The sequence below is a fragment of the Rhinoderma darwinii genome, chromosome 4 (genome assembly GCF_050947455.1).
Source record: "Rhinoderma darwinii isolate aRhiDar2 chromosome 4, aRhiDar2.hap1, whole genome shotgun sequence".
NCBI lineage: Eukaryota > Metazoa > Chordata > Amphibia > Anura > Rhinodermatidae > Rhinoderma > Rhinoderma darwinii.
Genome location: NC_134690.1, coordinates 41,059,851 through 41,086,920, shown reverse-complemented (window position 1 = coordinate 41,086,920; position 27,070 = coordinate 41,059,851). Strand labels below are relative to the sequence as shown.

At 45.7% G+C, this 27,070-nt stretch overlaps 2 protein-coding genes across 2 annotated transcripts; one reads left to right on the top strand and one right to left on the bottom strand.

The window, feature by feature from the left end:
* Window positions 1-2,405: 2,405 nt before the first annotated feature.
* Window positions 2,406-17,626, bottom strand: LOC142760678 (uncharacterized). Its single transcript, XM_075863868.1, has 6 exons — window positions 17,406-17,626; window positions 16,342-16,668; window positions 6,016-6,102; window positions 5,739-5,827; window positions 4,494-4,627; window positions 2,406-2,526 (listed from the first exon to the last, which is right to left on the bottom strand). Exons 1-6 carry the CDS (start codon window positions 17,448-17,450, stop codon window positions 2,498-2,500), a joined length of 711 nt encoding a protein of 236 aa, XP_075719983.1. The 5' UTR covers window positions 17,451-17,626; the 3' UTR covers window positions 2,406-2,497.
* A 5,587-nt stretch (window positions 17,627-23,213) lies between these two features.
* Window positions 23,214-25,197, top strand: RHOB (ras homolog family member B). Its single transcript, XM_075861055.1, has one exon. The coding sequence runs from the start codon at window positions 23,498-23,500 to the stop codon at window positions 24,086-24,088; it is 591 nt and encodes a 196-aa protein (XP_075717170.1). The 5' UTR covers window positions 23,214-23,497; the 3' UTR covers window positions 24,089-25,197.
* Window positions 25,198-27,070: the final 1,873 nt, after the last annotated feature.

Genomic DNA, 27,070 nt, shown 5'->3' with positions numbered 1-27,070 from the left:
AGCAGAGGCGGCTGCAGACGAGACTCGTCCAGGCTCCTCAAACACTATGCGAAATAACCTCAGTGAGGAGAGAGACGATGAACGCGACCCTTGCGCCATCAGATGAGAATGCCCTTGCATACAGGCTAAAGTGGATCTGGCACGGGTTCAAAAATCCATGGCAGGTCCTCGCGTCTCCATCATAGTGGTCAGGAAGCGGCAAAGAAAATCATGGATCAGCACTGCCAGGAGGTGTAGTCGGAGGATCAGTACTGCCAGGGGGTGTAATAGGAGGAACGGCAGCTTGCACCTCTAGCCGACGTGCAATAATGTTCAATACCTGGAGGAGTTGGTCCTGTCGATACCGGAGGTCTAGCATATCTGCCCGCATCTCCTGTGACGTCGTCATGGTCTTGGATTGACCAGCGGGGTCCATGGCCTGAGCCTACTGTCACATTGGGTATGTGGACCCACTGGGCCGTACAGCCTTGACGGTATGGCAGCTGGCCAACAGGACACAGGTCACAGTCTATAGTTCGTATAGTTTACCTGTGGTAGCTCAGACAGTAGCAAGACAGGCTCGGCTGGGACTAGGCAGCAGGCAGGCGCCAGGCGTGGTGTAGCAGGACAGGCGTGGTACACAGCACAGCACGACTTCAGCTCAACACGGCACTTGACCAGGATAGCACGGGATACAGGTTATTAGTAGCAGGAACGGGGAACACTGGGAACTGGAAAACACTTAGGAGACCATTTGCATAGACATACTAGGATAGCAACAAGGCTCAGGCAAGGCAGGAAGGGGCAGAGCCCTTCTTATAGTCCAGGGTGCTCTGGGAGCAATCAGCTCAATCTCACACCTGTGTGCGCTCCAAGGCTGGACTGAGCTCGTGATCGCACCCTGGTGGTCACTGTGGAACAGGACGGCCGCATGTGCAGACATCTCTGGAGAGAAGAGCGTCGACTGGATGGAAGGAGTTTGTGGTCAGCGACCACAGACATTACAGTCATCAATCATGTGTTTGGTGTACATACTGTATGTGTCCGAGCATGGATGAAGCGTAACTGCAAAGTAGTGTTTCAAGTGACCACTATCACATACCTGGAGAAGTGGATGTGGACCCACCGAGATGCCATGGATTTGACTTTGGACAAAACGTAGGGCGTGAAGTATAAGGAACCCCCCCCCGTCTTCACTCTTTAACCCCTGTACAGAGATATGGACTTCGCTGTGGGTTAAAGGTCAGGTCAGACAGAGTTCATTCGTGAATTGGAGGTGGGCTGAGGTCATGACAAGCAGCATTCAAGAGACGTGGTCAAAAGGACAAGCCAGATCGGTAACCTAGGGACAATAGAGACAAAACTAATTATTTAGGCACTGAGTAAAGAGGGGAAGAGTCCTAAAATAGTAGGAGAAGACTCACCATTGGCTAGGGAACCAGAAGATTTGGTGTGCGCAGGTTGGAGTCAGCATAGAAGAGGAAACAGCAGGAGAGTAGCAGCGGCGGTGAGCAGCAGGAGCAGGAACCAGATATTGGTGGGGAAGAGCATACTGCTGGCCAGGGGAGGCCAGACCAGGAGAGCGATGGGAACGGATGGAACGTTGGACAGAAGAACATGGCCTAGTAAGTGAAGCGCCGGCAGTGGACCGTGCCAACTACAAAGTAAGGGTGGGAAGTGGATGAGTTTGCCCCGTGGCCATATAGTTTACATACAGGGCAAACTTTTGTCTAATTATACACCTAAACATTTCCCATTCAGCTACTACAGGGGAAGTGTAGAATTACATGTAATGCATGGACGCACCGGGTCCAGAAAAGCGTCTCTCCGTTCTAACTCATAGAGGGTTCCCATTAAATTAAAAATTGAGATTAGGCATTTTAATGCTTTTTTTTCCTGCTTTGTTTTACAATGTTTTTTCTTGAACATTTGATAGGAACATTTCCTATAATTTTAAAACAATATGAAAAGAATCTCATATACCCAACTTGTAAAACTCATTTTAAAAAGTCATTTGTCAGAAAAAGTGGTTTATTTACACAGCTGCCCCCATTGATGGGACTACGGTAATGGCCTCAAAGTTCCCATGATAATTAAATACAATTATCTAATACATCATCATAATTACTACTTGGTAGAACTTCACCAGAGGACTATTTCAGATGTCCGTAATATGGCCGAATCTTAGAATCCGTATTGGAGCTGCAACATTCAGACCCCTCACAGGTCTACTGGACAGATCGAAGATCACCATAGAAGCCAATAATGATCTAAATTTAGATCAATAGAACCTCAGGATGGGTTTGGTTGTTACATACGTAATACAGACGGGTGCAATGTATCAGTCGATATAGATACTATGCCCAGAGAAAAATAGCTGGGGGAATTTTTCTGTTTTGTAAGTAATCATACCTGAAGTTTGTCCTCCTTTTTGCATTTTTAGCCAAAAACAGAACTGAACCACAGTGGAGGGTAGAATGAAACTCATTCCTCGTGATGCGGAGATCCATTACAGATTCTAATTCCAAGTCCAAAATTTCTTGAGTACTGAAAATAACAAGAATGGTTTCTTTACAAGAGATTATAGGAAAACGAATTTCTCTGTCAGCATGTACATGGGGAAGGACCGAATAGTAAAAAAAATGAACGTGGGGGCACCTGCAAGAGTTAGGCCCCATGCACACGAACGTGCTTTTGCGGCCGCAATTCCCACGAAAATCCACGAGAGAATTGCGGCCCCATTCATTCCTATGAGGCCACGCACACGACCGTGGTTTTCACGGTCCTTGCATGGCCCGGGAGCCTGGACCGCAGAAAGACCGGGCAAGCCTTATTACGGCCGTGTTCTGCGGTCCGGGCTCATTGAAAATAATGGCCGCGGCCATGTGCATGGCCCGCGATTTGCAGGCGAGTCGCGGCTGACAGTCCGCTGCCGGGCGACCCGAAAATTACGGCTGTGCACATGGCTACGGTCGTGTGCATGAGGCCTTAATAAAGCCAATATGGTTACTTCTTTTCAAGTCTCAACCTAGGTCAGGTTCCGACAAGGGCATTAGTGATGGTGTGGGTCATTTAAAATCAGTGCAAAATGGCAAAATTCGGATATGCACTCATTGCTCATTGCAGTCTGTAGCCTTATAGCGCAGAAGCCCGAAACGGCAAAACACTCTGAAGCGCGCCACAGCCCATTTGTTCTAGTTATCAGTGGTAGCCTCAGTTACCGGACTCCCAACAATACTAGAAAAAAGAAGGAGGGTGGATCCAGCGCTGCTGTAGGGAAAAAAGAAACTTGTTCCAAGTTTAATCGGTAAAATTTAAAATAGGATCAAACTAAGTAATGTCCTAAGGTGCGAAGAGAGGTTTCAGAAATGAAGAAAGCCTACGCGTTTCAGACGCTTCCTGCGTCCTTATTCATGGCTGAAATTGACTAACTGACTTGTGTGTCTGGTATATATATGTGGTTTCACATGTGTGTGTACTGATTGCGTTCCAGGTGGCCACAATCTCCCGGAACACAAGCAGGAAGTGGGGATTGTTCGTGGCCCTGCCTTGCGGACGTGCCGCACTTGGAAATGGACTGGTAAGTTAATATAGTAAATGATATTATTTGAGAGGGGAAATGGGGCCAGTGTAATTTGTATAAACACCCCATGTAGATTTAAATGTTTTAGAAAGAGGGAGCTGAATATGAGTACTGACCAATCCCGGGTCCGGCTGGAAATGAGGTCACTTCCAGTCTCTCATGTGTGTTGTTGTTTGCGTTTCAAGATCACGTGGATCATGTGGAGCGCAAGGCAGGAAGCAGAGCCGCATATGGTCATTGGAGGACGGGGCCCTGAGCTTGCTTGGAACCGATTGGTGAGTGCATTGTATTTTATTTTAATGGACATGTGAATCAATGGGAGCAAAATTCTCCCCCTCCATAGCTAACTTAGTTATGGCATGGTGGGAGGAACACTCCATCTTTTCAACTGACAACCCCTTCGGAGACCACATTGAATGGTATGGAAGATATATTGACGACCTTCTATTTATTTGGAGTGGAGACATCTCAAGTATCCCTACATTTGCAGAATTCCTGAATCATAATTCATACAATCTGCAATTTACTTATAGTTATGACAAAACCAACATCATATTCCTTGACTTAGAATTGAAAGGGATGGAAGGGTCAATCATAGAAACCAAAACTTACCGCAAACCTATAACTGCTAACACGATACTACATGCTAGCAGCAACCACTCAAAAAAGACCATCATGGCCATCCCCGTTGGCGAAATGTATCGAGCCAAAGGAAACTGCAGCTCAAATGAACAATACACCATGGAAAAAAAACAGATACAATCCAGACTACACAATAGGGGATACCCTAATTGGTCACTCAATCGAGCAAACCACATCACCGCCAAGATACCCAGAGCCAACAGAAAATTAGATCCAAATGTACCTATCTTGGTCCTACAACAGAGCAATCAGTTTTCTGAAATTAAACAAATTGTAAATAAATATTTACCTATCTTGATGGAAGACGACGGGCTACGCTCCATTCTCCAGGGGGGCTGCAGAGTAGTAGCCCGGAAGGCACCCTCGCTTGGTAACATTCTCTCCCCTTCCCTCTTCACCTCGGACGAAGTCAAGATGACCTGGCTGGAAAGCAAAGGTTTCTATAAATGTGGACAACATCCTTGTAAAACATGTTCCTATGTTCACCCCACAAAAATCTTTTCTAATTCAAATAACTCTGACATTTTTACAATACAAAACTATATCAATTGCAACACAATATCAGTTATTTATATAATTGAATGCATAGAATGTCATCTAAAATACGTCGGATGCACCGGTCGAAAATTCAAGACCAGAATTTTGGAACATTTAAGTTACATCAGAAACCCTAACATCAGCAATATCTCCAACGTGGCCAAACACTTCATCTTTCACCACAACAGAGTAGCAAAATCATTAAAATGTCATGCGATAGAAAAAGTCAACACCCCCAAAAGAGGCGGTGACCTGCAACACAAGATCCATCAAAGAGAAGCATATTGGATCTACAGACTCAATACCCGAGTCCCTAATGGTCTTAACCTAAAAAAGGAACTGATGTTCCACTACTAAATAATTCCAATGGTATTTACTCCGCCAATAGTGGTCCTTCATCCTTTTATCAATCATATAGACACTAAACCAGAGCATTTTTCACTATGAATATTCCCAATATTTAAATAGCAGGCATGCATCAAAACAGCCGCTTACAGCTTTCTTTTAGTTTCCCATCTCATGGTTAATTAACAATTTGATGGATACTCAATTAAGTTTCTTCTCTGCCTTAACTGATTTATACTCATAGTTACAGCGTACAATATATGCAAATCACCACTAGGGTCAGTAATGATTATTGTCACTGAATTGATCTCCAAGCATTTCTTCATTTTATTTTTCAAACTAACTATACATGTTCATCATACATACCTCTTACATGTATAAGTTTTTTAGCCCACCCATTTCTTATTTATTATCTATTTCTTTCTCACCTTTTACTTCTATCTGGCCCTAACCAATCAATATTATTGACGACTCACACAAATAATTAGTTGCCAATGTCACTAGCAAATCACAAAAATTCAATTATAACACCAGTCTGGCTAACTAAACATATAGCAATTTGTGTTTCCTCACATATACATAAATATATCTTCCATTTCTTCGAAACACAATTATTTCACATTTCCATTAAAATAAAATACAATGCACTCACCAATCGGTTCCAAGCAAGCTCAGGCCCCGTCCTCCAATGACCATATGCGGCTCTGCTTCCTGCCTTGCGCTCCACATGATCCACGTGATCTTGAAAGGCAAACAACAACACACATGAGAGACTGGAAGTGACCTCATTTCCAGCCGGACCCGGGATTGGTCAGTACTCATATTCAGCTCCCTCTTTCTAAAACATTTAAATCTACATGGGGTGTTTATACAAATTACACTGGCCCCATTTCCCCTCTCAAATAATATCATTTACTATATTAACTTACCAGTCCATTTCCGAGTGCGGCACGTCCGCAAGGCAGGGCCCCGAACAATCCCCACTTCCTGCTTGCGTTCCGGGAGATCGTGGCCACCTGGAACGCAATCAGTACACACACATGTGAAACCACATATATATACCAGACACACAAGTCAGTTAGTCAATTTCAGCCATGAATAAGGACGCAGGAAGCGTCTGAAACGCGTAGGCTTCCTTCATTTCTGAAACCTCTCTTCGCACCTTAGGACATTACTTCGTTTGATCCTATTTTAAATTTGACCGATTAAACTTGGAACAAGCTTCCTTTTTACCTACAGCAGCGCTGGACCCACCCTCCTTTTTTCTACTTTTCATACTTTTGACAATTAGTGCGCTAGTTTGAAAGTGGCCATACACCTTCGATATCAATCGGCAAGATTCTCATTCGAACGACAGCTATTCCTACCGATCCCCCCATACAGTCAGCCGAGCATGCATGTGTTCTCAATGGGGAGAGTGGCGCTGCAAGACAGCACTGGCGGTGGCCCATCTCCCATAAGTACAAAGGTTTAGGCATGTTGAAATCCTTCTTTTTCCAAACATCTGCCATCGGGGGAGAGTCAGGACACCCCCATACACATTAAATGAGCCAATCCTGCCAAAATTCTTGGGTTTAGTTGACGCTCATCTAATGTGTATGGGCATCTTAACAGCTTGTCTGTTACTTTTTTGTATTAGAGTGTGGGAACATTGTTAATAAATGCACTTTTCCACATTGTTCCTCGTTCTCCAGAGTGGAGAGCTGCTAAAAAGAGTGGTTCTCGCTCTGCAAGACTCAATGAGACCATGTATTACATCTATTTACTCAAATTGGCGCCATGTAATACCACATTTGTCTTTCAGAAATTTCTTCACACTGGCAGCTGATCGCCAGGGGACTGTCTGTGCAAACGGGGTTGTCAGAAACTAGAACTGAAGTTGGATGGTGATGAATAGAGACCTGTCAATGAGTGACTCTCCTCTGAGCCGTCTTTTATGGGGCTCGGATGAACGCTATATCTGGTTAGGTTTATCTTATATCCAACTGAACGTAAGGTCACCTTTTCTGGAGACTTATTTGGTCTGCAAATCTAAATAAGATTAAAAAAAAGTGTGCTACATAAATTTTTTATGTAGATACTACCAATGCTGCAAAAAATTTGGCAAACTGGCAAAGATGCCCAGCATTGATATACCGTGTAAGTCATCCCAGTGACATGTCCTTTATTCTATGTGATGGAATGGTTGTTTTTTACATTAATGTTGTCCCTTAAGGCCCCATGCACACGACCATATTTTTTCTCTCCCTTAAATACCGGCGTAAATATGGGTCCTTTGTCACCCGTATTGAACCCGTATTTATGGACCCGTGTCCGTAAATACGGGTCTGTAGACACCCATATTCCACCCGTATTTACGGACCCGTTTTCGCTGCTTCTCTTTACACACAGAGAGAGATATTGCACTGCACTAATCGGCAGCTCCTTCTCTCTATCCAGCACTGATCGGCAGCCTCTTCTCTCTATCAGTGCTGGATAGAGAGAAGGGGCAGCCCTTTCAGGCAGAGTTTCCGCAGCGGAACGAAGCGTTAGAAAGAAAAAGAAGTTCATACGTAACCCGGCCATTGTCTTGGTGACGCGTCCCTCTTTTGACATCCAGTCCGACCTGCCTGGATGACGCGGCAATCCATGTGACCGCTGCAGCCTGTGTTAGGCTGCAACGGTCACATGGGATGAAACGTTATCCCAGGAGGCCGGACTGGAGGAAGAAGCAGGGTGTTCTGGGTAAGTATGAACGTTTTTTGGTTGCAGGTTTTTGAAGGAAACATTACAAATCTATATTGTGAGCAGTACTCACTGTCCAGCGGTAGTCACTGTCCAGGGTGCTGAAAGAGTTACTGCCGATCAGTGAAGCCGCTATGCTCTATCCAGCACTGATCGTTTAACTCTTTCAGCACCCTGGACAGCGACTACCGCTGGACAGTGAGTACCATGCGTAGCAACGCTCCCGTAATTAAGGGTGCACACAAGTAGCCACCCGTAATTACGGGATCCACATAGACTTCTATGGGCCTGCCCTTGCCGTAATTACGGCCTGAAATAGGACACGTTCTATATTTTTCAATGGCCCGGACACCTTCCCGTAAGCAAACGGGAAGGTACCCGTGGCCAATAGAAGTCTATGGGCCCGTAATTACGGGCGTTTTTACGTTCATGTGCACAGAGCCTAAACCTGGCCAGAAATATTAGAAAAATTTCATCAGAACGGAAGGGAATGGCCAAGAATCTTATGAGAATGGGGATAGCTCATTCTAGATAGCAGTAAGTATATAGATGATGTTGCAGCCCATGTGACGCTGCAGCCTGTGATTGGCTGCAGCGGTCACATGGGATGCAACTTCATCCCAGGAGGCCGGACTGCAGGAAGGAGAGAGGTCCAGGGTAAGTATGATTTTTTTTTTTTTTCCTGAGTCGCAACACTTGGCTTTCTGTTGTGGGTTTTGCGTCCCCATTCAATTCAATGAGGAAAACCCGCAACAGAAAATCAACGAAAACGCAGCATAAATTGACATGTTGCGGAATTAAATTTATTAACGTTTATGCTGCGGTTTTTTTCCGCAGCGTGGGCATGACATTTTCTAAATCTCATCCACTTTGTGGCTACTGTAAATGTTGTGGAATTTCCGCACAGAATTCCGTTGCGGAAATTCTGCAGAGTTTACGCTACGTGGTAACCTGGCCTCTGGTCCCATGCACACTACCGTATTTTCATCCATCCGTAAATACTGTCCGTAAACATGGGTCCGTAGTCATCTGGAACGTATCCACATATAGGGAACGATATCCGCAAATACGGTCCGTAGTGTATCCGTATATACATAGCCGAAAAAAAGAAAACCACAAATGATGTGCAACATCTGCAAATCTGGCTTCGCCTAGCAACGCTTCCATAATTACGGATGGCTGCAGGTGCACATCCGTAGCCGTCCGTAATTGCGGAAGCACCCATAGATTTGTATGGGGAGCCAACACCATAATTACGGACAAGAATAGGATATGTTCTTTATTTTACGGATCATTTCTACGCAACGGACACCCATCCGTAAATATACGGGAAGGTGTCTGTAGCCCATAGAAATGAATGGATCCATAATTATGGTCCGTAATTACGATCCGCAATTACGGATGAAAAATACGATCGTGTTCATGGGGCCTTAGGGTAAGTTCACACGTAGCGTAAATACTGTGGATTTTCCTGCAACGGATTTAGTTACAAAAAATCTGCAGCATAATACAGTAGCGGCAGAGTGGATGAGATTTTAACAAATCTCATCCACACGCTGCGTAAATGCTGAGCGGAAAAAACGCTCAGAAATTGACCTGCGGTGCATTTTTTTAATCCGCAGCATGTCCATTGTATTTGCGTAATCGCTGCTTTTGTGTGTTTTAGCAGATGTTGTTTTTTTTTGCTGCGGTTTAACTATTCCACCACAAAAAAACTCTTATACTTACCCAGAAGTCTGTGTTTCTTTTCTTAGTCCGGCCTCCTGGGATGATGTTTCATCCCGTGTGACCGCTGCAGCCAATCACAGGCTGCAGCGATCACATGGGATGAAACGTCATCCCAGGAGGACAGGCTGCAGGACGAGCTACAAACGGCACCACAATTTGGTGCATTTTTTTTGCCGGAATTCCCTGTGACGCACGGGGCGGATAGGCTGCCTTTACGCAGCGTATCCGCCCTGTGTGAACACAGCCTAATACTCCGGCATACATAAGACCTAACTCTGTGTATGGATTTGGAAGCTGAGACTTTCTATATACTCACTGCTATCTGGAAAAAGCAGACTCCTTCTCCTAGAAAAGCTCATTTATCAGAGTAAGTGGTTTATATAACCAGCTGCCCCCCTGACAGCGAAATCAAAGTTCCCACTTCTATAGAATGACATAATATATCACTAGAATGACTGTTATTAGACCTGAGGCAATTATATTGGCGTACAAATGGACTGAACGCTAAGATACCGGATGTCATTTATCTGTAGTCACAATTCTGTATCTGGCTTCGTCCTGCACTGGGGATTGTATTTCAGGTTTATGATGCCTTTTTTTTTTTTTTTTAAGCCCATGTGCAGCATAGGAGCTGTATACATGTATACAGATTATTTCCTACATTTTCTTATTTCAGGTTTACTGGAGCAATGAAAATAGATGGTTGAAAAAGTGTCAGAGTTTAGGGTCTATTCACACTGTACGTCGGATTAGGATAACCTGACATATACCTCCAACAGATTACATGTATGGGAATACAGTGGCCTCTGTCGCCTGTTGGCTTCCATGTTATAAAATACAGTATACCGCGTGGTATATGTTTGTTTTTTTTGCAGGACGCCTCTGTATAGAAATAGTGCAGTAGACTACGCTTTTCCATATACACATTTACACATCTCCCCCTGAGGAAGCAATATCATTGCGAAACGCGCGTTGGGGCTTTTGTGCTGGAGCACACATCATTTTACTACTGCTATTCAATATAGGTAAGCTGTATCCAACACTTCTCATCGTTTAGCTACTAAGTTAAGGGAGTTGATCTTGATGCAATACCTGGTATCTAGATCCCTGTACTATATCTCTGTTGACATAGGGCCGTTTTCAATGTGAATCTGCCCCATAAGAGACACCTTTCCATGATAGTTACTGAATTCTGAGTTAATGGATTATACAGCCAAACTTATCTTTGCATATTGATATTTTTGATGTGTGCTCCTTGAAACTTTCTCTAGAGTCTTGTCCTTTTTTATATATTGTGTATTTTATATGAATGTATTTATATATATGTTAATAAAAAATTTCTAATGATTAACATAATTTCCTGGCTACAAACTCTTTTCTCTCTGTGGTCTTAATATTCAAATAAGAGTTGCCTATCTGAGTATATGGGAGGTCGGTTTATGACCTTGACCTAGCCCTTAGTACTAATGCGATTTGGAGTGTATATATTGATGCTTTTCCATATAATAGCAAAAGAGAGTGTATGTTTCTTCCACTTTACATAACTTTTGCACATAAACTAAAAAATTCCCCCTTCAGTAAATTATAACACTATTAGGCCGGGTTCCCACGGGTCGGATAAAAATCATGCAGCGTATCTGACCTGGAACCCGCAGTACATTCCGTCCAAAACACCGCACCACATGGGTGCATTTATTCTAACAGTATTTCCGCTACAGAAAACAGCACTGGGAGAAAAAAGAAAAGGCCATACTTACCCCCTCCCAGCTGTCACATGCAGTGGAAGGAGGCCGGCCCGCAGGAAGAAGGAGAGAGGTCTGGGTAAGTATGATTTTTTTTTCCGGAGTTACGATTTATACAGCAGAATCGCTGCGACTCCGCTGCAAAAGTCGCAACACGTGGCTTTCTTTTGCAAGTTTTGCATCCCCATTGCAAACCGGCAGCAGAAAAGCAACGAAAAAGCAGCATAAATCGACATGCTGTGGATTTAAATTCCGCACCGCAGGTCAATTTATTAACGTTTACGCTGCGTTTTTTTCTGCAGCGCGGGCATGACATTTTCTAAATCTCATCCACTTTGCTGCTACATTAAATGCTGCGGAATTTCCGCACAGAATTCCGATGCGGAAATTCCGCAGCGTTTACAATACATGGGAACCCGGCCTTAGAGGTTCTCTGGCCAGGGGCTGAGGATGTTTTTTTTTTTTTTACAGTACATTGAACATGGAAATGTGACTTCTAATATTCTTAATAATCTCCAGTAGGGGGCGCATTATTCCTTCTAATAGACACCACAGCTGCAGTAGAGCAGTTCTAATTAGGAGAAGGGTGGTTGTCAATCACTAAACATTAGACATTTATGGTATATCCAGGGGACCTCCATCCATCACGTATTTATGATATATCCTGTAGATATGCCATGAATGCTCTAGATGGGAATAACTCTTTTAAGGCCAAAGCAAACAAATCAATTAAATTAGTTGAACGTACGGAAATAAAATAATTCAGCCCTTTTGTAGAACTATAAATGTGGTAATGCAGGTCTGCAGACACTAGATGGCGACATTGCACAATGATCATAGGATCTGTATATAGGACAATGGTGCAGAACTGAGTCTATGGACTTTTTCTTTCATAAAATTTACTGACAGCTTCCCTACTTACATATTTGCACCAAACTTCTCCAGAACTGAACGCTAAAGTGACACCGGCGGCAATAGGGCATTATGGGTACTAAGACATCACTACTGTCCAGTTGTGGCATAAATGATTTATCAGTGATCTGAACATACACTATATAGACAAAAGTAATGGGACACTACTCTTAGGGTATGTTCACACTCAGTGGTTTATTTCGGCGCGTTTACGCCTCGAAAAACACCTGAAAAAACGGAAGCTGAACGCCTAGAAACATCTGCCCATTGAAATCAATGGGAAAAACAGAATTTCGTTCATACGGGTCGTCTTTTTACGCATCTGTTTTAAAAAACGGAGCGTAAAAAAAGAAAAAGCATGTCACTTCTTGAGGGTTTTTTTTTAGCAGATTTTCCATTGAACACTATGAAAAATGGCTCAAAATACGCCTGAAAAGAAGCCTTAGGTTATGTTCACACTGAGTTATTTGACGCGGAAACCGCGCCAAAAAAACTCGTTGAAAACGGCCCGAAAATGCCTCCCATTGATTTCAATGGGAGGCGGAGGCGTCTTTTTCCTGCGAGCGGTAAAACCGCCTCGCGGGAAAAAGAAGCGACATGTCCTATCACCTCTGACCTCCCATTGACTTCAATGGGAGGCAGAGAAAGCGTATTTCGCTGCGTTTTATGCCCGCGGCGCTCAATGGCCGCGGGCGAAAAACGCAGTGAAAAACGCAGCGAAAATCAGCGTGCAGGGAGAGGAAAATCTGCCTCAAACTTCCAAACTGAATTTTGAAGCAGAAATTCCGCCTGCAAAAAAACTCTGTGTGAACATAGCTTTAAAAGAAGCTCCAAATTAAAAGAATCTTCATTTTCAGCTTCAAAAACGCCTGAAAATCAGAGGCTGGTTTTCCTTGAAAACAGCTCTGTATTTTCAGACGCTTTCTGCTAAGCGTGTGAACATACCCTTAATCATTGAAGACTGCAGGGATAGACCGAAAACATTGTCCTTTACCCATTCGCTATTTAATACTTTTATAAATAAATGAGCATCATGACAACTGTTTTGTAGTAAAATGGGGGAATGGCCACAGCTTTAAACATAAAACAACCAATCATTGGCATGAAGGCTTTATCATAAACTTCTCCTTTACATTTATGTGACCTGATATGCCAATCCCCGCTGCCAAGCAGCGGGCACGTAGGGGTCTTAACCCAGCCTTCATGGCCATAGCTCCGTCACGGAGGGGAAATTAGACAGCCTCCTCAGTTCACTCACCACCCCCGCTCAGCAGCAATAGACCAGACTCGGCACCGTCCTGAAGATCCAACAAGAGGATGTCTAGTCCGATGTCATTCAGGTGCACCCCGTCAGAGGCCAACAAGCCCGCATTATTGCCCTCCAAAATCAGATGCCTGAGGGCGACACCGCCCAGCGACCAGACAAAACGGGAAATCTGAACATTTAGCAGTCTATGGCGACAACATTTCTTGAGTTCCTCCAGGTGGAGCTTGCCACAACTTCTGACCACATTAAAATACGTTGAAAAATAACACGAAAATGCTCCAAGTCAGACTTCATCAGAGCCAGCAATTCAGCCAGACTTATCTGACCAATCATTGCCACTACAGAAACTTCCTGTAAAGGATCTGCCAGGCACAGCTTCGGGGTTAACGCCCATAGATAATCAGTCTGCACCTGCTTCTATGTTTGTGAGACTGACTCCATCTTCCACCACTCAGGATGGCAGGCTTAGGAGTGGGAGAGCCTATCACAGCCTGGCCAGACGGAGCTAGCTCCCGCCCTCTGTCTATTTATACCTGCCTTTCCTGTTCCTCCTTGCTTGTGATTCTTCTCGTTTGGTTTCCTGGCCCTGCTGCAGCTTCTTGTACTATTGTCCTTGCTTCATATTGACCCTGGCTTGTTGACTACTCTCCTGCTCTGCGTTTGGTACCTCGTACACTCCTGGTTTGACTCGGCTTGTTTACTACTCTTCTGCTCTGCGTTTGGCACCTCGTACTCTCCTGGTTTGACTCGGCTTGTTCACTTCTCTTGTTGCTCACGGTGTTGCCGTGGGCAACTGCCCCTTTCTCCCCCTAGCTCTGTGTACCCTTGTCTGTTTGTCTGTCGTGCACTTATTGAGCGTAGGGACCGTCGCCCAGTTGTACCCCGTCGCCTAGGGCGGGTCGTTGCAAGTAGGCAGGGACTGAGTGGTGGGTAGATTAGGGCTCACTTGTTTGTCACCCCACCCCCGTCATTACCACTTCCTTATCCTGACGGACCGCACTGCCATTAAAAGAATACAAAAAAGACTGCCAAACAATGAGATCCTCGCGCATACTCTTAGTAACCCTGATAAAATGACCCGGCTGTTGGATGCCCCTTGTGGCCAAAAGAAAGGCGATGCAAAAACACGTGCCCCATGGGAATAATGTGACATGCAAAAACCAAAGATCCTATTAATTTTTTAAATCTAGCAACTAGCTCAACTTGGGATACCAGCTTTTCCAGCCCATCCTCCGGCAACCTGAAAACCATGACCTGTGTATCGATCTCGATACCCAGGAAAGACAACCTGGTAACTGGGCCTTCAGTTTTGTCTTCCAACACAAGAACACCAAAAATCGTCATCAGCTTCCTAAAGGTATTTAACAAAAATGAACATACCCCCAAAAGTAGTCTAAATAATGAATAACCGATGGCACACCTGTATCAAAACGCACCGCCCACTTTAGAAAAGAAGCACAAATCTCAAAATAATAGCAGGATATCGAGCAACCCATCGGAAGACACATATCAACATAAAAACAACCATCCGGACAACATCCTAACAAATGAAACACTCCGGGTGAACCGGCAATAAACGGAAAGCTGATTCAATATCGGATTTTGCCAACGCCCCCGGTCCCGAACTATGAACCAACTATACAGCCAAATCAAATGATGTATAACAAACAGTCGCATCATCCTTGGATATCCCATCATTAACCGAGCTCCCTCTGGGGAAAGATAGATGGTGAATCATCCTAAATTTCCCCACTTCCTTTTTAGGAACCAGGCCAAGTGGGGATACCCTCAAATTTGATTAGGACGGCTCTGCAAAGGGGCCAGTCATCCTACCTAAAGCAACCTCTTTTGTCAGTTTTTCCCTTACTGTATCGACGTTCCCCTTAGCAGATTTCAGATTATCAGCAAGCGTCGCAACTGGAGACCATTCGTAAGGGATAAAAAAAAGCTGACGCGAAAACCTTCACGGATGACCACGGCTTCCTGCCTCCTGTGATACTGGTCTAGCCACGGCTCCATCCCGGAGTTGCTCATCGGCGTCCTTAGGCGCGCCAGAGGTGGCCGACTTCTGAAGCTGCTTCCCCCTGCGGAAACAGCGGAGCGCAGTGTGAGCACTCCCGCAGATGGAGCACTCATGACGGAACTTACAGGTTGCAAAGAACCTGCTGTGTCCCTCATTGTAGAGCCAACAAGCTCCAGTGGGCCTTGTGGCCGCATGTCCTGGAGTGGTTCCAGGAACTGCGGCAGCGACTGGAAAAGGCCTAGCGGACTTACCATTCTGCGCTAGTATCAATTGCAACCAAACATCGGTTGCCTTTGACGCCAAACCGATCTCGAGCGACAAAGCCAAACGACAACACAATTCCTCGTTGGAACAGCACCAGGCAGCACCTCCGTGCAGCCTGTGAGCGCTGAAAATGGTGTTGAAGTATACAAATAACTTCGCACCCTTCTCCGACCCTCGCTAACAAACCACATGCGCCAGGGTAGCAAAACCCTGAAGCCAATTGCCAAAAGTCTTGGCAACTTTCACCTTCTTGTCAGAACCTTTTTCAAAATACTGCTCTTGTCATTGTCAACAGTCACCTGCTCTACTGAAATCAAGGACCAGATATCCACAAACTCATTCCTCCAAATCTTTTCCTTGACTTCCGTTGACAGGTTAGTGACGGGTGGAGATACACCACAAAATAACGAAGCCCAATACACGATAAATTAGCTTCCCTCACAGACAAAGGCTTAGCCCCCCCCCTGTGGAACAGAAGACGCAACCGCGCCTTCATTTTTATCCAAACTGGTCACCACGGCCTTCAACACTGATATTAAGTCAGTACCTGACACAGTAGTTTTATCCAACCATGCAGTGGCGCATGATAACTCACCGAGTGTAGACGTCCCCACGACTCCCGAGGGTACCCCTTCAACAGCGAGCGCTGCCGGGACCGAAGACTGTTCACTGCCCTCCTCCTGTGGATCGTGCCGAGCGGTCGGGCGTCTGCTGTAGGACCTCCGTGCCTGAGCTCGACTAGAGGTCCTCTGCGGCGACGAAGAAACTGTAGCGGAGGATCCACTTCTAGAGGAAGACGAAGGAGATCGCTGCACCCGTGAACGCATCTTATGATGGCGGCGCCCGCGCCCATGATGACCTGGTCATCGACTTCCATGAGAGTAACGTCTCCTCCTCCCAACCATGGACTCCGCAGTTGAACCTGGCAAAAAAAAAAAAGGAGAGGGGGCAGAGGAGTGATCACAAACACCCGCATCATCCCTAGCACCTGACCTAGCGGAACCCTCCCCACCTGGACCATCAACCATAGGGTAAGAGCAGAAGGGGGCACTGATCAAAGGATACTTTTGAAGCTGCGCCTCCGTGAAACGATGAGGAGAACCAGTCCTCCCAGCCTGCGGTTGATCTACTCGCAGCTGGTAATGCACCACACGTCGTCCAGCCACTGCACCCGTGTTTTGCAAATTCCTCTCACACGATCTGCAGTGCTGACCGTGGACAATATAGCCTGAACCCTCCTGCCCGAATCCAAAGGCAGAGGGGGGAGGGATTACAGTACCACCCGGGGCCTCCCCCTGGTATGCTGTACAGGAGACCCTGGCACGGCCCAGCTCGCATGCACATGCCTCATGATAGGCCACGATGTCTGCTATGCCACTGATGTTTAATTCATTCAACTCAACTCTTGCATGAGTTGGGAGCGGGGTAACAGGAGGCGTAGCCCGCCGCCCAGAAGAGGCCCGCACAGCCCGCAGGCCGGAGTGAGGACACAGGGGACCTGCGATCCTGGGGAGGGGGGAACTACCTAACCCGCCGATGTCGAGGGTGAAGCAGGTGCAAGGCCTGTCGCCCAGGATACCTACCCCCACGAACCGCAATAGACTAGGGGGGGACTAGGCCTCAGTCTGGCGGGAGGGCGGGTAACATGCTGCGGCCTACCTCTGGTAGATGTATCCAACTGTGCGGGGGCCGGTGCTGTAACATCTCCCCTTTGCTCTTTCATCAGGTCCTCCAACCAGGCAGTGCCTTCCACCGCTACCCGCTGAGCCACCATACAAAGGAGATCATCCGCCATCTCACTGGAACTTGTCTGCTCACCACGGAAGGGTGCGTGTCAACCTCTCACTGCAGCACTCACGCTTGCACTCAGCCCTACACCCTTTCTAACCCCCCCTCTATTACAAATCCACCAATCCTGCTCTTGGGCATTCTTAACCCTTTCAGGGCTACATTAAGATACCTCCCTACAGTCCCTGGCTTCCTCCCTATGCGGTTCAGCTTCATCAATTCTGGTGTTTCATTCTGTCCCATTACCACAGGTGTATAAAATCCAGTACTAGCCCTGCAGTCGCCTTTACAAACATTTGTGATAGAATGGGTCGTTGTAAAGAGATCACTGATTTCCAGCGTGGTCCTGTAATAGGACACCACCGTTGTAACAAGTCCGTTCATTAAGTTTCTACCCTCCTAGACATTCCACGAACAGCTGTGAGTGGTGTTATGGTAAAGTGGAAGCAGTTAGGAACCACGACAACTCAGCCACGATGCAGAGACCACGTAAAGTTACAGAGCGGGATCACCGAGTGCTGAGGCGCATTGTGCATAAAAGTCGCCAACGCTCTGCTGACTCAATAACTGCAAAATTCCAAACCTCCTCTGGCATTAACATCAGCATAAGAAACGTGCACTGGGAGCTTCATGGCATGGGGGCTGAGCAGCTGCATGCCAGCCTTACATCACCAAGTGCAATGCCAAGCGTCGGATGGAGTGGTGTAAAGCCGCCGCCACTGGACTCTGGAGCAGTGGAAACGTGTTCTGCGGAGTGAGGAATCACGCTTCTCTATCTGGCAGTCTGATGGACGAGTCTGGGTTTGGTGAATGTCCGGAGAACGTTACCTGCATTGTGCCAACTGTAAAGTTTGGTGGAGGAGGGATAACGCTATGGGGTTGTTTTTCAGGGTTTGACATTTTGGACAATTATTGCTTCCAACTTTGTGGGAACAGTTTGGGGTTCGGCCCTTTTCTGTTCCAGCCTGACTGCGCCCCAGTGTACAAGGTCCATGAAGGTATATATGGGTGAGTTTGGTGTGGAAGAACTTGACTGGCCGCACAGAGCCCTGACCTCAACCCCATCCAACAACTTTGGGATAAAGTAGAACGGAGATTACGAGCCAGGCCCCCTCCTCCAACATCAGCGTTTGACCTCACAAATGCTCTTCTGGATGAATGGGCAAAAATTCACACAGACTAACTCCAAAATCTTGTAGAAAGTCTTCCCAGAAGAGTGTAGATGTGTTACCTGCAAACGGGGAACCAGTTCCATATTAATGCCTATGGATTTAGAATGGGAGGTCATAAAAGCTCCTGTAGGTGTAATGTGTAGGTGTAATGTGTAGGTGTCCCAATACTTTTGTCCATATAGTGAATCATCCCTATTTTATGTCCAGCTTAAAGGGGAACTCAAAGTTGTAATTTATTTTGTCATGTAGAAAAGTAAAAATTGGTGGAGGACTGTGAGCTGTGGCCCTTGCTGGTTCCTGAAGCGATCTCAGATAAATCTGGGTGGAGTTCCCATTTAATGAATGGGAACAATTCTATCTATTCTAATCTAATCTATCTTACATCTATTTATCTCATATCTCTCTATTATCTATCTATCTATCTATCTATCTATCATCTATCTATCTATCTATCTATCTATCTATCTATCTATCTATCTATCTATCTATCTATCTATCTATCTATCATCTATCTATCTATCTATCTATCTATCTATCTATCTATCTATCTATCTATCTATCTATCTATCTATCTATCTATCTATATCTATCTATCGACTCTCTATCCCCATTATAGTGCCCCTTCAGACCCTTTTCATGCCCCTAGAGCCAATTCCTTACCCCCTTCTTTGCTAACAATGCAGTCCCTGTATAGAGGAGTCCTTCAGAGGACTCGCTCGCTTCCCAATATTAAAATTGATAGGACCAACCATAGCTAGGGCCCGGTCTCCAGGGGCTCCATACCATATGGTACGTATGCCCTTGCTATCTATCTATAGGTGTGTAAACTTTTTGAAAGGTGCATTGTAGGAAAAGGTAGACCTCCTTATCCATCACAATCAATTCCTATAATATATACACACAACATGATGTTTCTAGGCGTGTAATCATTTAAAAAATGCATGGTGGGAAAGGACCAGCTCCCTTATCCGCTGTTCTCGTGTCGACCAGTAATAGGGCAGTTATGAATAGACAAGAATACTCCACGCTCCAGCACTTCCCCGCACAGCAGCCAGGGAACAAAACAAACTGATCCATCCGGTATGATTCACTGCAGATGTCAGATCATCGCTCCACAGGAAAAGAGGCGAAACACTGAAGGGCCGAGAACAGCGACATCCCCAGTAATTAGAACATCCATACTGGACATGATAGGGCAGTCCTATGTAATACTCCGCTCACCGTGCAATACATAAGGATGATTGGAGAGAGATACGGGTCATTACATGTCGGAGCGATCTGATAGTTGTCCTGTAGGGAGATCTCATTCTGCAGCCTTGTCCCAGAAACGGCTCCTGTCCATTCACAGAAAACAGGCTCCCAAAAATGGCACCTCATAGATATAGTGCGTGTTCAAATGTGGACCCGGAGAGCGGATCTAGGGGTCCCGGCCATTGTGTGTCCCAGTACTTACATTATTACATACTGTCATCCATAGGGTTCTGTATACGAGTTTCTAGGACCAGCACTCGGACCATATTTTAACACAAGATTTATCAAAACTGGCGCAAAGATATAGTGAAGGAGGTGCCCATATCCACCAATCAGATTACAGACATTATTTGTTGCTATAGGAAACTGCTCCACTTTTCCCTTGCATTAGTGTTAATAAACCCCGACATTCCCCGAAGTCTCTGGAGGACCAACCGAGTCCATTAAAATCAATATAGATCCATGGATGCTGTGTAATCAATATCTACATTGCATACCCCCCCATGTGCCCCTCTTTTGGAGGGACAGTCCCTACATTTGACCCAAGTACCTCTATCCCTTTTTGCTCCATTAGGCAGGGTTCACACGACCATGTTACGTCCGTAATGTACGGAACGTATTTCGGCCGGAAGACCCGGACCGAGCACAGTGCAGGGAGCCGGGCTCCTAGCATCATAGTGATGTACGACGCTAGGAGTCCCTGCCTCTGCGTGGAACTACTGTCCCGTACTGTAATCATGATTACAGTACGGGACAGTTGTCCTGCAGCGAGGCAGGGGCTCCTAGCATCGTACATCACTATGATGCTAGGAGCCCGGCTCCCTGCACTGTGTTCGGTCCGGGTCTTCCGGCCGAAATACGTTCCGTACATTACGGACGTAACATGGTCGTGTGAACCCAGCCTAAAGGGGTTTTCCAACTTATTAAAAAAAAGTGGCCAAGGGAGAAGGGATGCAATAATAAAAAAAAAAGCTTTACTCACCTCACAGATCCCCCTTTGGTCCAGCACCGCCTCTCCGGTCCTCCCCGCCGCTGTTTGTTGACATGGCCGCAGCAATGATGTGCCCGTATACCCAGGTGATTGCTACAGCCAATCACTGGCCTCAGTGGTCCTATGCCATATACCCAGAGACCAGTGATTGGCTGCAGCGATCACCTGGGTATACAAGTACATCATCACTGCAGCCATGACAATAGACACCAGCGGGGAGGACCGGAGGGGCAAGTTAGCAACGCTGGAACATTGGTGGATCCGTGGGGTGAGTAACACCCTCCTCAGCCACTTTTTTTATTAAGTCGGAAAACTCCTTTAAATGTCCCTCTTTTTGTCGTGTGAAATAGATTTGCATAAATAAACTTCTATATTGCTCCAGAAACGCTCAGTCTGGTTCCTAGCTGTATATTAGACCCCAACGTGTGTTATTTCATCATGTGGTACAATATAAATCTGCAAAAATGTAATATTCAGATGATCTTTCTGCTAATATTAACTGGTTGCCGACACAGGACGAGTATGCTCGTCCTGAGCAGCGAGCACTTCGCGCATTAGGACGAGCATACTCGTCCTGTGTGACAGCAGTCTGTGCCGTCTCTGTGTGTGCGATCGAGAGCGGGGCAACGGCTGTAATACACAGCCACGGCCCCGCTCTGACAGTGGAGAGGAGGGAAACATCTTCTCTCCGCTGTTAACCCTTTGAACGCCGCAATGACAGCTGATCGCGGCGTTCAAGGAGAGGGGACTGCACATTGATCGCGTCACAGAAAATAACTGTGACGCGATCAAAGCCCACAACTCGTATGGCCAGACAGCCCAGGGTCCAGTGAAGGACCCCAGGGCTGTCTGAACATATTTCCTGTTGTTAGGGCATACTGAGATATGCCCTAACAACTGCCTGTGTACGATCAGTACACAGGCTAATGTACTGGCATATAGATCTATGCCAGTACATTGCAGTTACAAAATCAAAATCAAAATGATAAATCCCTTTATGGGATTAAAAAAAAAAGTTAAATGAATGTAAAAAAAAAAATAATGGTAGATAAATAAATAAAAAGTAATTAAAATACACAGAAACACACATTTTTTATAATAAATCAACTTTTTAAAATATAAGTCCCAAAACACAAAATAATATAGACATATTTGGTATCGCCAAGACCGTAACAACCTGTACTACAAATGTATACCATTATTTATTATGATCGGTGTATGGTGTAAAAAAAAAATTATTAAAACTGCTGCACAACTGCTTTTTTTCTGCATTTTAATCTAATTAAAAATTTATAGAAGTTAAACGATAATGTATTTGTATCAAAAAATGGTACGTACATAAAGTACAACTCGTCCCGCAAAAAATAAAGTCTCATACAACTACGTCGTACAAAAAATAAAAGCGTTATGAGCGTCGGGATGCAAAGAGGGAAATTTACAAAAAATTGCTCTGTCCTCAAGGCTAAAATTGGCCGTGTCCTTAAGGGGTTAAAATGAAAAACGTCAAAGTGTAAAGATCTGCAGGAAAAATAGACCTTAATGTGACTCTTTGACAGTCCAAAAAGTTGGGAGGTATGTGCCCCCTGGAATGTAATGGACCCCAGAAGTGGGGGCCCTTGAAATTTTACTACATTAGTGGGAACTGGGCTGAATAAAGGGGTCCCTGCAGGGACGGCATCAGCACTACCAGGTAAACCTATACATATAGGGTAAACATGCTCTACATTTGCTAAGCCAAGACTAGAGTAGAATGGGGGTTCACTGTTGCCCAAGACAGACCCCTGCAGCTCGGACTGGCCCCTCTTTTCAGTATGTGTGTAGCTTGGAGCAGACAAAGAACCCCCTTTAAAGGGATACCTCAAATGCTGGTGACAGGTTCCCTTTAAGCCTCCCCTCACTATCGCACACATATAGCAGTCATGAACCAAGATCAGATCCTGTACCCACTGATCCCTCCAAACACCATGATGCCAATCACTACCAGCCCTCTCCAGTTATAGCACAAGCCCCCGTCCTCAGCCCCTTCCTGTGTATCTGACCCTGTGCACCGTGCTGGGCCCCCCGGAGCCTCCCCCTCTGTTCCCAGGCTCCAGCCAAGGAAGAAGAAATCAGTCCGTGACACCCTGTCAGCTGCTGGAGGTAACCCCGCCCCTTCTCTCATCTCCACCAATCACAGCCCAGCTTCCCGGAGCATGCCGTCACCTCCGCTCCTGCCATTGGCGGGCTATATTAAGAAAGCCGCATAAGGGTTTAAATAGCGGAAGCGCAGCGTGGACGAGACTTAACTTCCCAGAGAAGAGAGAGTGAGCGCTGCCGCCTGTACCCGGCCTAATACTGCAGCGACTCAGGGCATCGTCTGATCAAATCACCTGGACACGTAACAGACTGGATCGATCTGATCGCCTACTGCCCCCCAAGATTTCCGGTCAATCTACCGTGCGACAGATCCTGTACTGCACCTACCCCTTGCAGGGTGCCAAGCCACCATTAAAACCATAGGCAACCTGAGAAAGCGCCGGGCAGCCGCCGGCAACAGCAGCAAAGTGGCTATGGCAGCGATCCGCAAGAAGCTGGTGGTGGTCGGGGACGGGGCATGTGGTAAAACCTGCCTGCTCATCGTCTTCAGCAAGGACGAGTTCCCCGAGGTCTATGTGCCCACCGTCTTTGAGAACTACGTGGCAGACATAGAGGTGGATGGCAAGCAAGTGGAGCTGGCACTATGGGACACGGCCGGCCAGGAGGACTACGACCGCCTGCGTCCGCTTTCCTATCCGGATACGGATGTGATCCTCATGTGCTTCTCTGTGGACAGTCCGGACTCTCTAGAGAACATCCCTGAGAAGTGGGTGCCCGAGGTTAAGCACTTCTGCCCTAATGTGCCCATCATCCTGGTGGCCAATAAGAAGGACTTAAGGAATGACGAGCACATTCGTAACGAACTGGCACGAATGAAGCAGGAGCCTGTACGCACCGAAGACGGACGTGCTATGGCTATCCGTATATCTGCTTATGAATATCTGGAGTGCTCCGCTAAAACCAAGGACGGTGTGAGAGAAGTATTTGAAACAGCCACTAGGGCGGCGCTCCAGAAAAGGCATGGGCCAAGTGGGGAATGTATGAACTGCTGCAAACTACTCTGATCCCTTGGGGTAGTGGACTTGAGTCTCCATATACTGCGAACTGGTGCCCCCTTGCCTTCATTCAGGAGGGTGGTCTGGTTCTGATAGCCAGGGGGTCTTCTGTGAAGGGTCATAACTTTGAGACTATGAACCCCAGACCATGCAGCGCCCACCTTTGCAGAGTCACCTACAGTATTTCCTTGGGTGGGCATTGTCTGTGTCTTTAACCACCTGATGTATACACTACCTTAGGGTTTAAGGGGGTCCTGGTGCGCTACGCCCCCTCCCCCCCAGCCAGAGAAAGGACATGTTGCCCTGTGACACTAACCCAGTGTACAACTCAAGGCAGCGAATTCTGCAAATTGTATATTGAACTGTATAATATATATGTATAGTCTATAGGGACGCTGTACTCTGCCTCTTCTGCAGCTGAAGTTTTGTATTTTATTTTTATTTATTTAAGTTTCCCTATGAACTTTTTGCACATTTTTGACATCCATGCACTTGCCATCTGCATATACACTGTAACATTATCACTACCTGTAACCTCATCGAGAGATTTGTTATGAGACGCAAAACTGAAAACCACTGTATTGTTCTTAAACACGAATCTGGAAATACAAGTGTAGCAGAGCTGAGTTTGTCATGTGGCACAATACATGCTGATACTCGAGGTTCTGATTTTACATAGAGCTGCCGATGAACCTACTGAGTCTTAACCATGCCTACGGCTCGGTCATGTCTGTTACGGCTTCGGTTTATAACGGAAACCATAAATTAATTTTTGCTACATCTGGTATATTGTGTCAACATTTTTTTTGTTATATGCAGCAAGGTTACATGACCTTCAATGTTCCTTTTGCAAACCGTACCACCCCCCACTTGCCAAATTGGTATAATCCGGCTATGTAATTTGTCGTTAATACTTGGTTAATTTCTTTTATTGTTACGGGGGCAGAAATGATGGATTATTATTTTTTTTATTTTTTTTGGACAGTGGTACTAAACTGTTCATTTCTGAAAACAAAAGCTGTCAGCGGTAAAGAGATGCGTTTGGATATGTTTACATGATGTTTAATGTGTATATACAGGTTTTTCTGTAAAATATTAAAAATATTCTATAAACAGATTATTTTTGTGTTATTTTTTTTATGAAGGTAGATTTCTTAAATAGGTTGTCATGGATGAGGGAAGATGAATAATATATATATATATATATATATATATATATATATATAATCATAGGTGTGTGTTTTGTTTTTTTTTTCTTATATAAACAGTGCTGCTGTACCTAGTATTACATCTTCGTCCCATCCCTGGGGCTCAGCTGCAATACCAGTCATGACCTATGGACAAGAGTGGTGCTAGTTCTGTGTTTTGTTTTGTTTTTTATCCCAGACAACCCCCTATTATTTAATTACACTTTGTAATAGTCTTATAAATGGTGTCTATAAGGGGTGCAGAGGTTCATACTTTAAGTTGGTCCCATAGGAGGAAATCCTTTTTACTGAGCAGCAATGTGATGGCTTATAATGACACAGTAATGTAATAACTGCACAGGGCTCTTGACGTGTATTCACATGTTGTATTCGTATGGCGGTTTTGCTGTGCAATGTAAATACACCTTTTTATAATGCGCTCAGTGGTATATGATGTTGGGGGAGGGGCAGGGGCGCTCTGGTATATATTTTTCCTCAGGAGCTTCATGCCACACGCCCTGTATACGAGCAATGTCCCTATTTAGTATTGGGTGATGGTTGATCAGTAAGACGATATCATGTATGAGCTGCTTAGAAATAATTCTGCCTTTTTTTTTTTTAAAGGGCCTTTGGCTTGTGATTGGTTGTAATCTCGTGAAAGGCCCTTGGGAAGCCTGCGGTGCTTTGGAGTAGAGTACAAAAGTTTCCCCTCCCCCACTCCAGGAGAGTTTCCTCGCTCCATTTCACAGTGCAGTTCCTGTTCACTGGGACCAGTATATACACGATCTGCCAAAATGACTGCTGTCCTGGGGATGGGACAAAACTGTACGGTAGCTAAACAGCAGGGCTCACATATCATAGAACCAGGGGGCTACTGGGGCATGTGCCGGGGGTGCCAACATGCCACTTTGCTTTGACATTTAGATACAGAGAGGGGGGCAGTAAGCTAAACCTTTGCCCCGGGTAAAAGAGCCCTGTTATGTCTCTGCGAGGACTGCTCTGTGCTCTAGTCACGGGCGGGCTGGGCCCCAATCCAAAATCTGTAATGGCCGCCCACCTACCATGAGCCTTTTATAACACTTATGTGGCGAAGGGGCCTCTGAGGCTCTTCAGGCAACAGGGGTGGGTGCAACTTCTTACCTCTACACCCCCCCTATAGCGGCACCCCTGTTTTATAATGTCTCACCCCTCATGGTAATTGTCTTTAAAGCCTTATTCGGATGAGCGTATAAATTGTCCGTGTGAAGGCGGTTTTTTGTGACGGCCATCACACGGCTGAATATATTTCTATGGGGCTGTTCACACGGCCGTTTTTAACAGAACGTATGAGGGGCCTGTGATGGTAATCTCCTATTTTCGTGTGTTTGTTTTTTTTTTTTTTTCACAGATCCTTCCATAGACTAGTTTAGGAGGGATATGAAAAACGGCAGCTTTTCACGCGCGTTTGTCTGAAGGCTACGTACACACGCATGTGACGGATTTACACAGGTAAAAGAAACGCGCGTAAATCAGAGTTGTTTTTGCATCAGTGTGCTTTGCGTGTGTACTGAAGAGAACGCCATTTTATTACTTATTGGCACGTTGAGCTGATGGATTTAGACCCCTCCCATTATGGTGACCCGCCTTTCTATTGGCCAGCTCTAAATATGTAGCGCTCTGCTCTGGAGGACCTCCCAACATCCATAGGAATCAGGAGCCACACTTATATGCTTTAGGGTATGTTCACACGAGGGCATTACGTCCGTAATTGACGGACGTATTTCGGCCGCAAGTACCGGACCGAACACCGTGCAGGGAGCCAGGC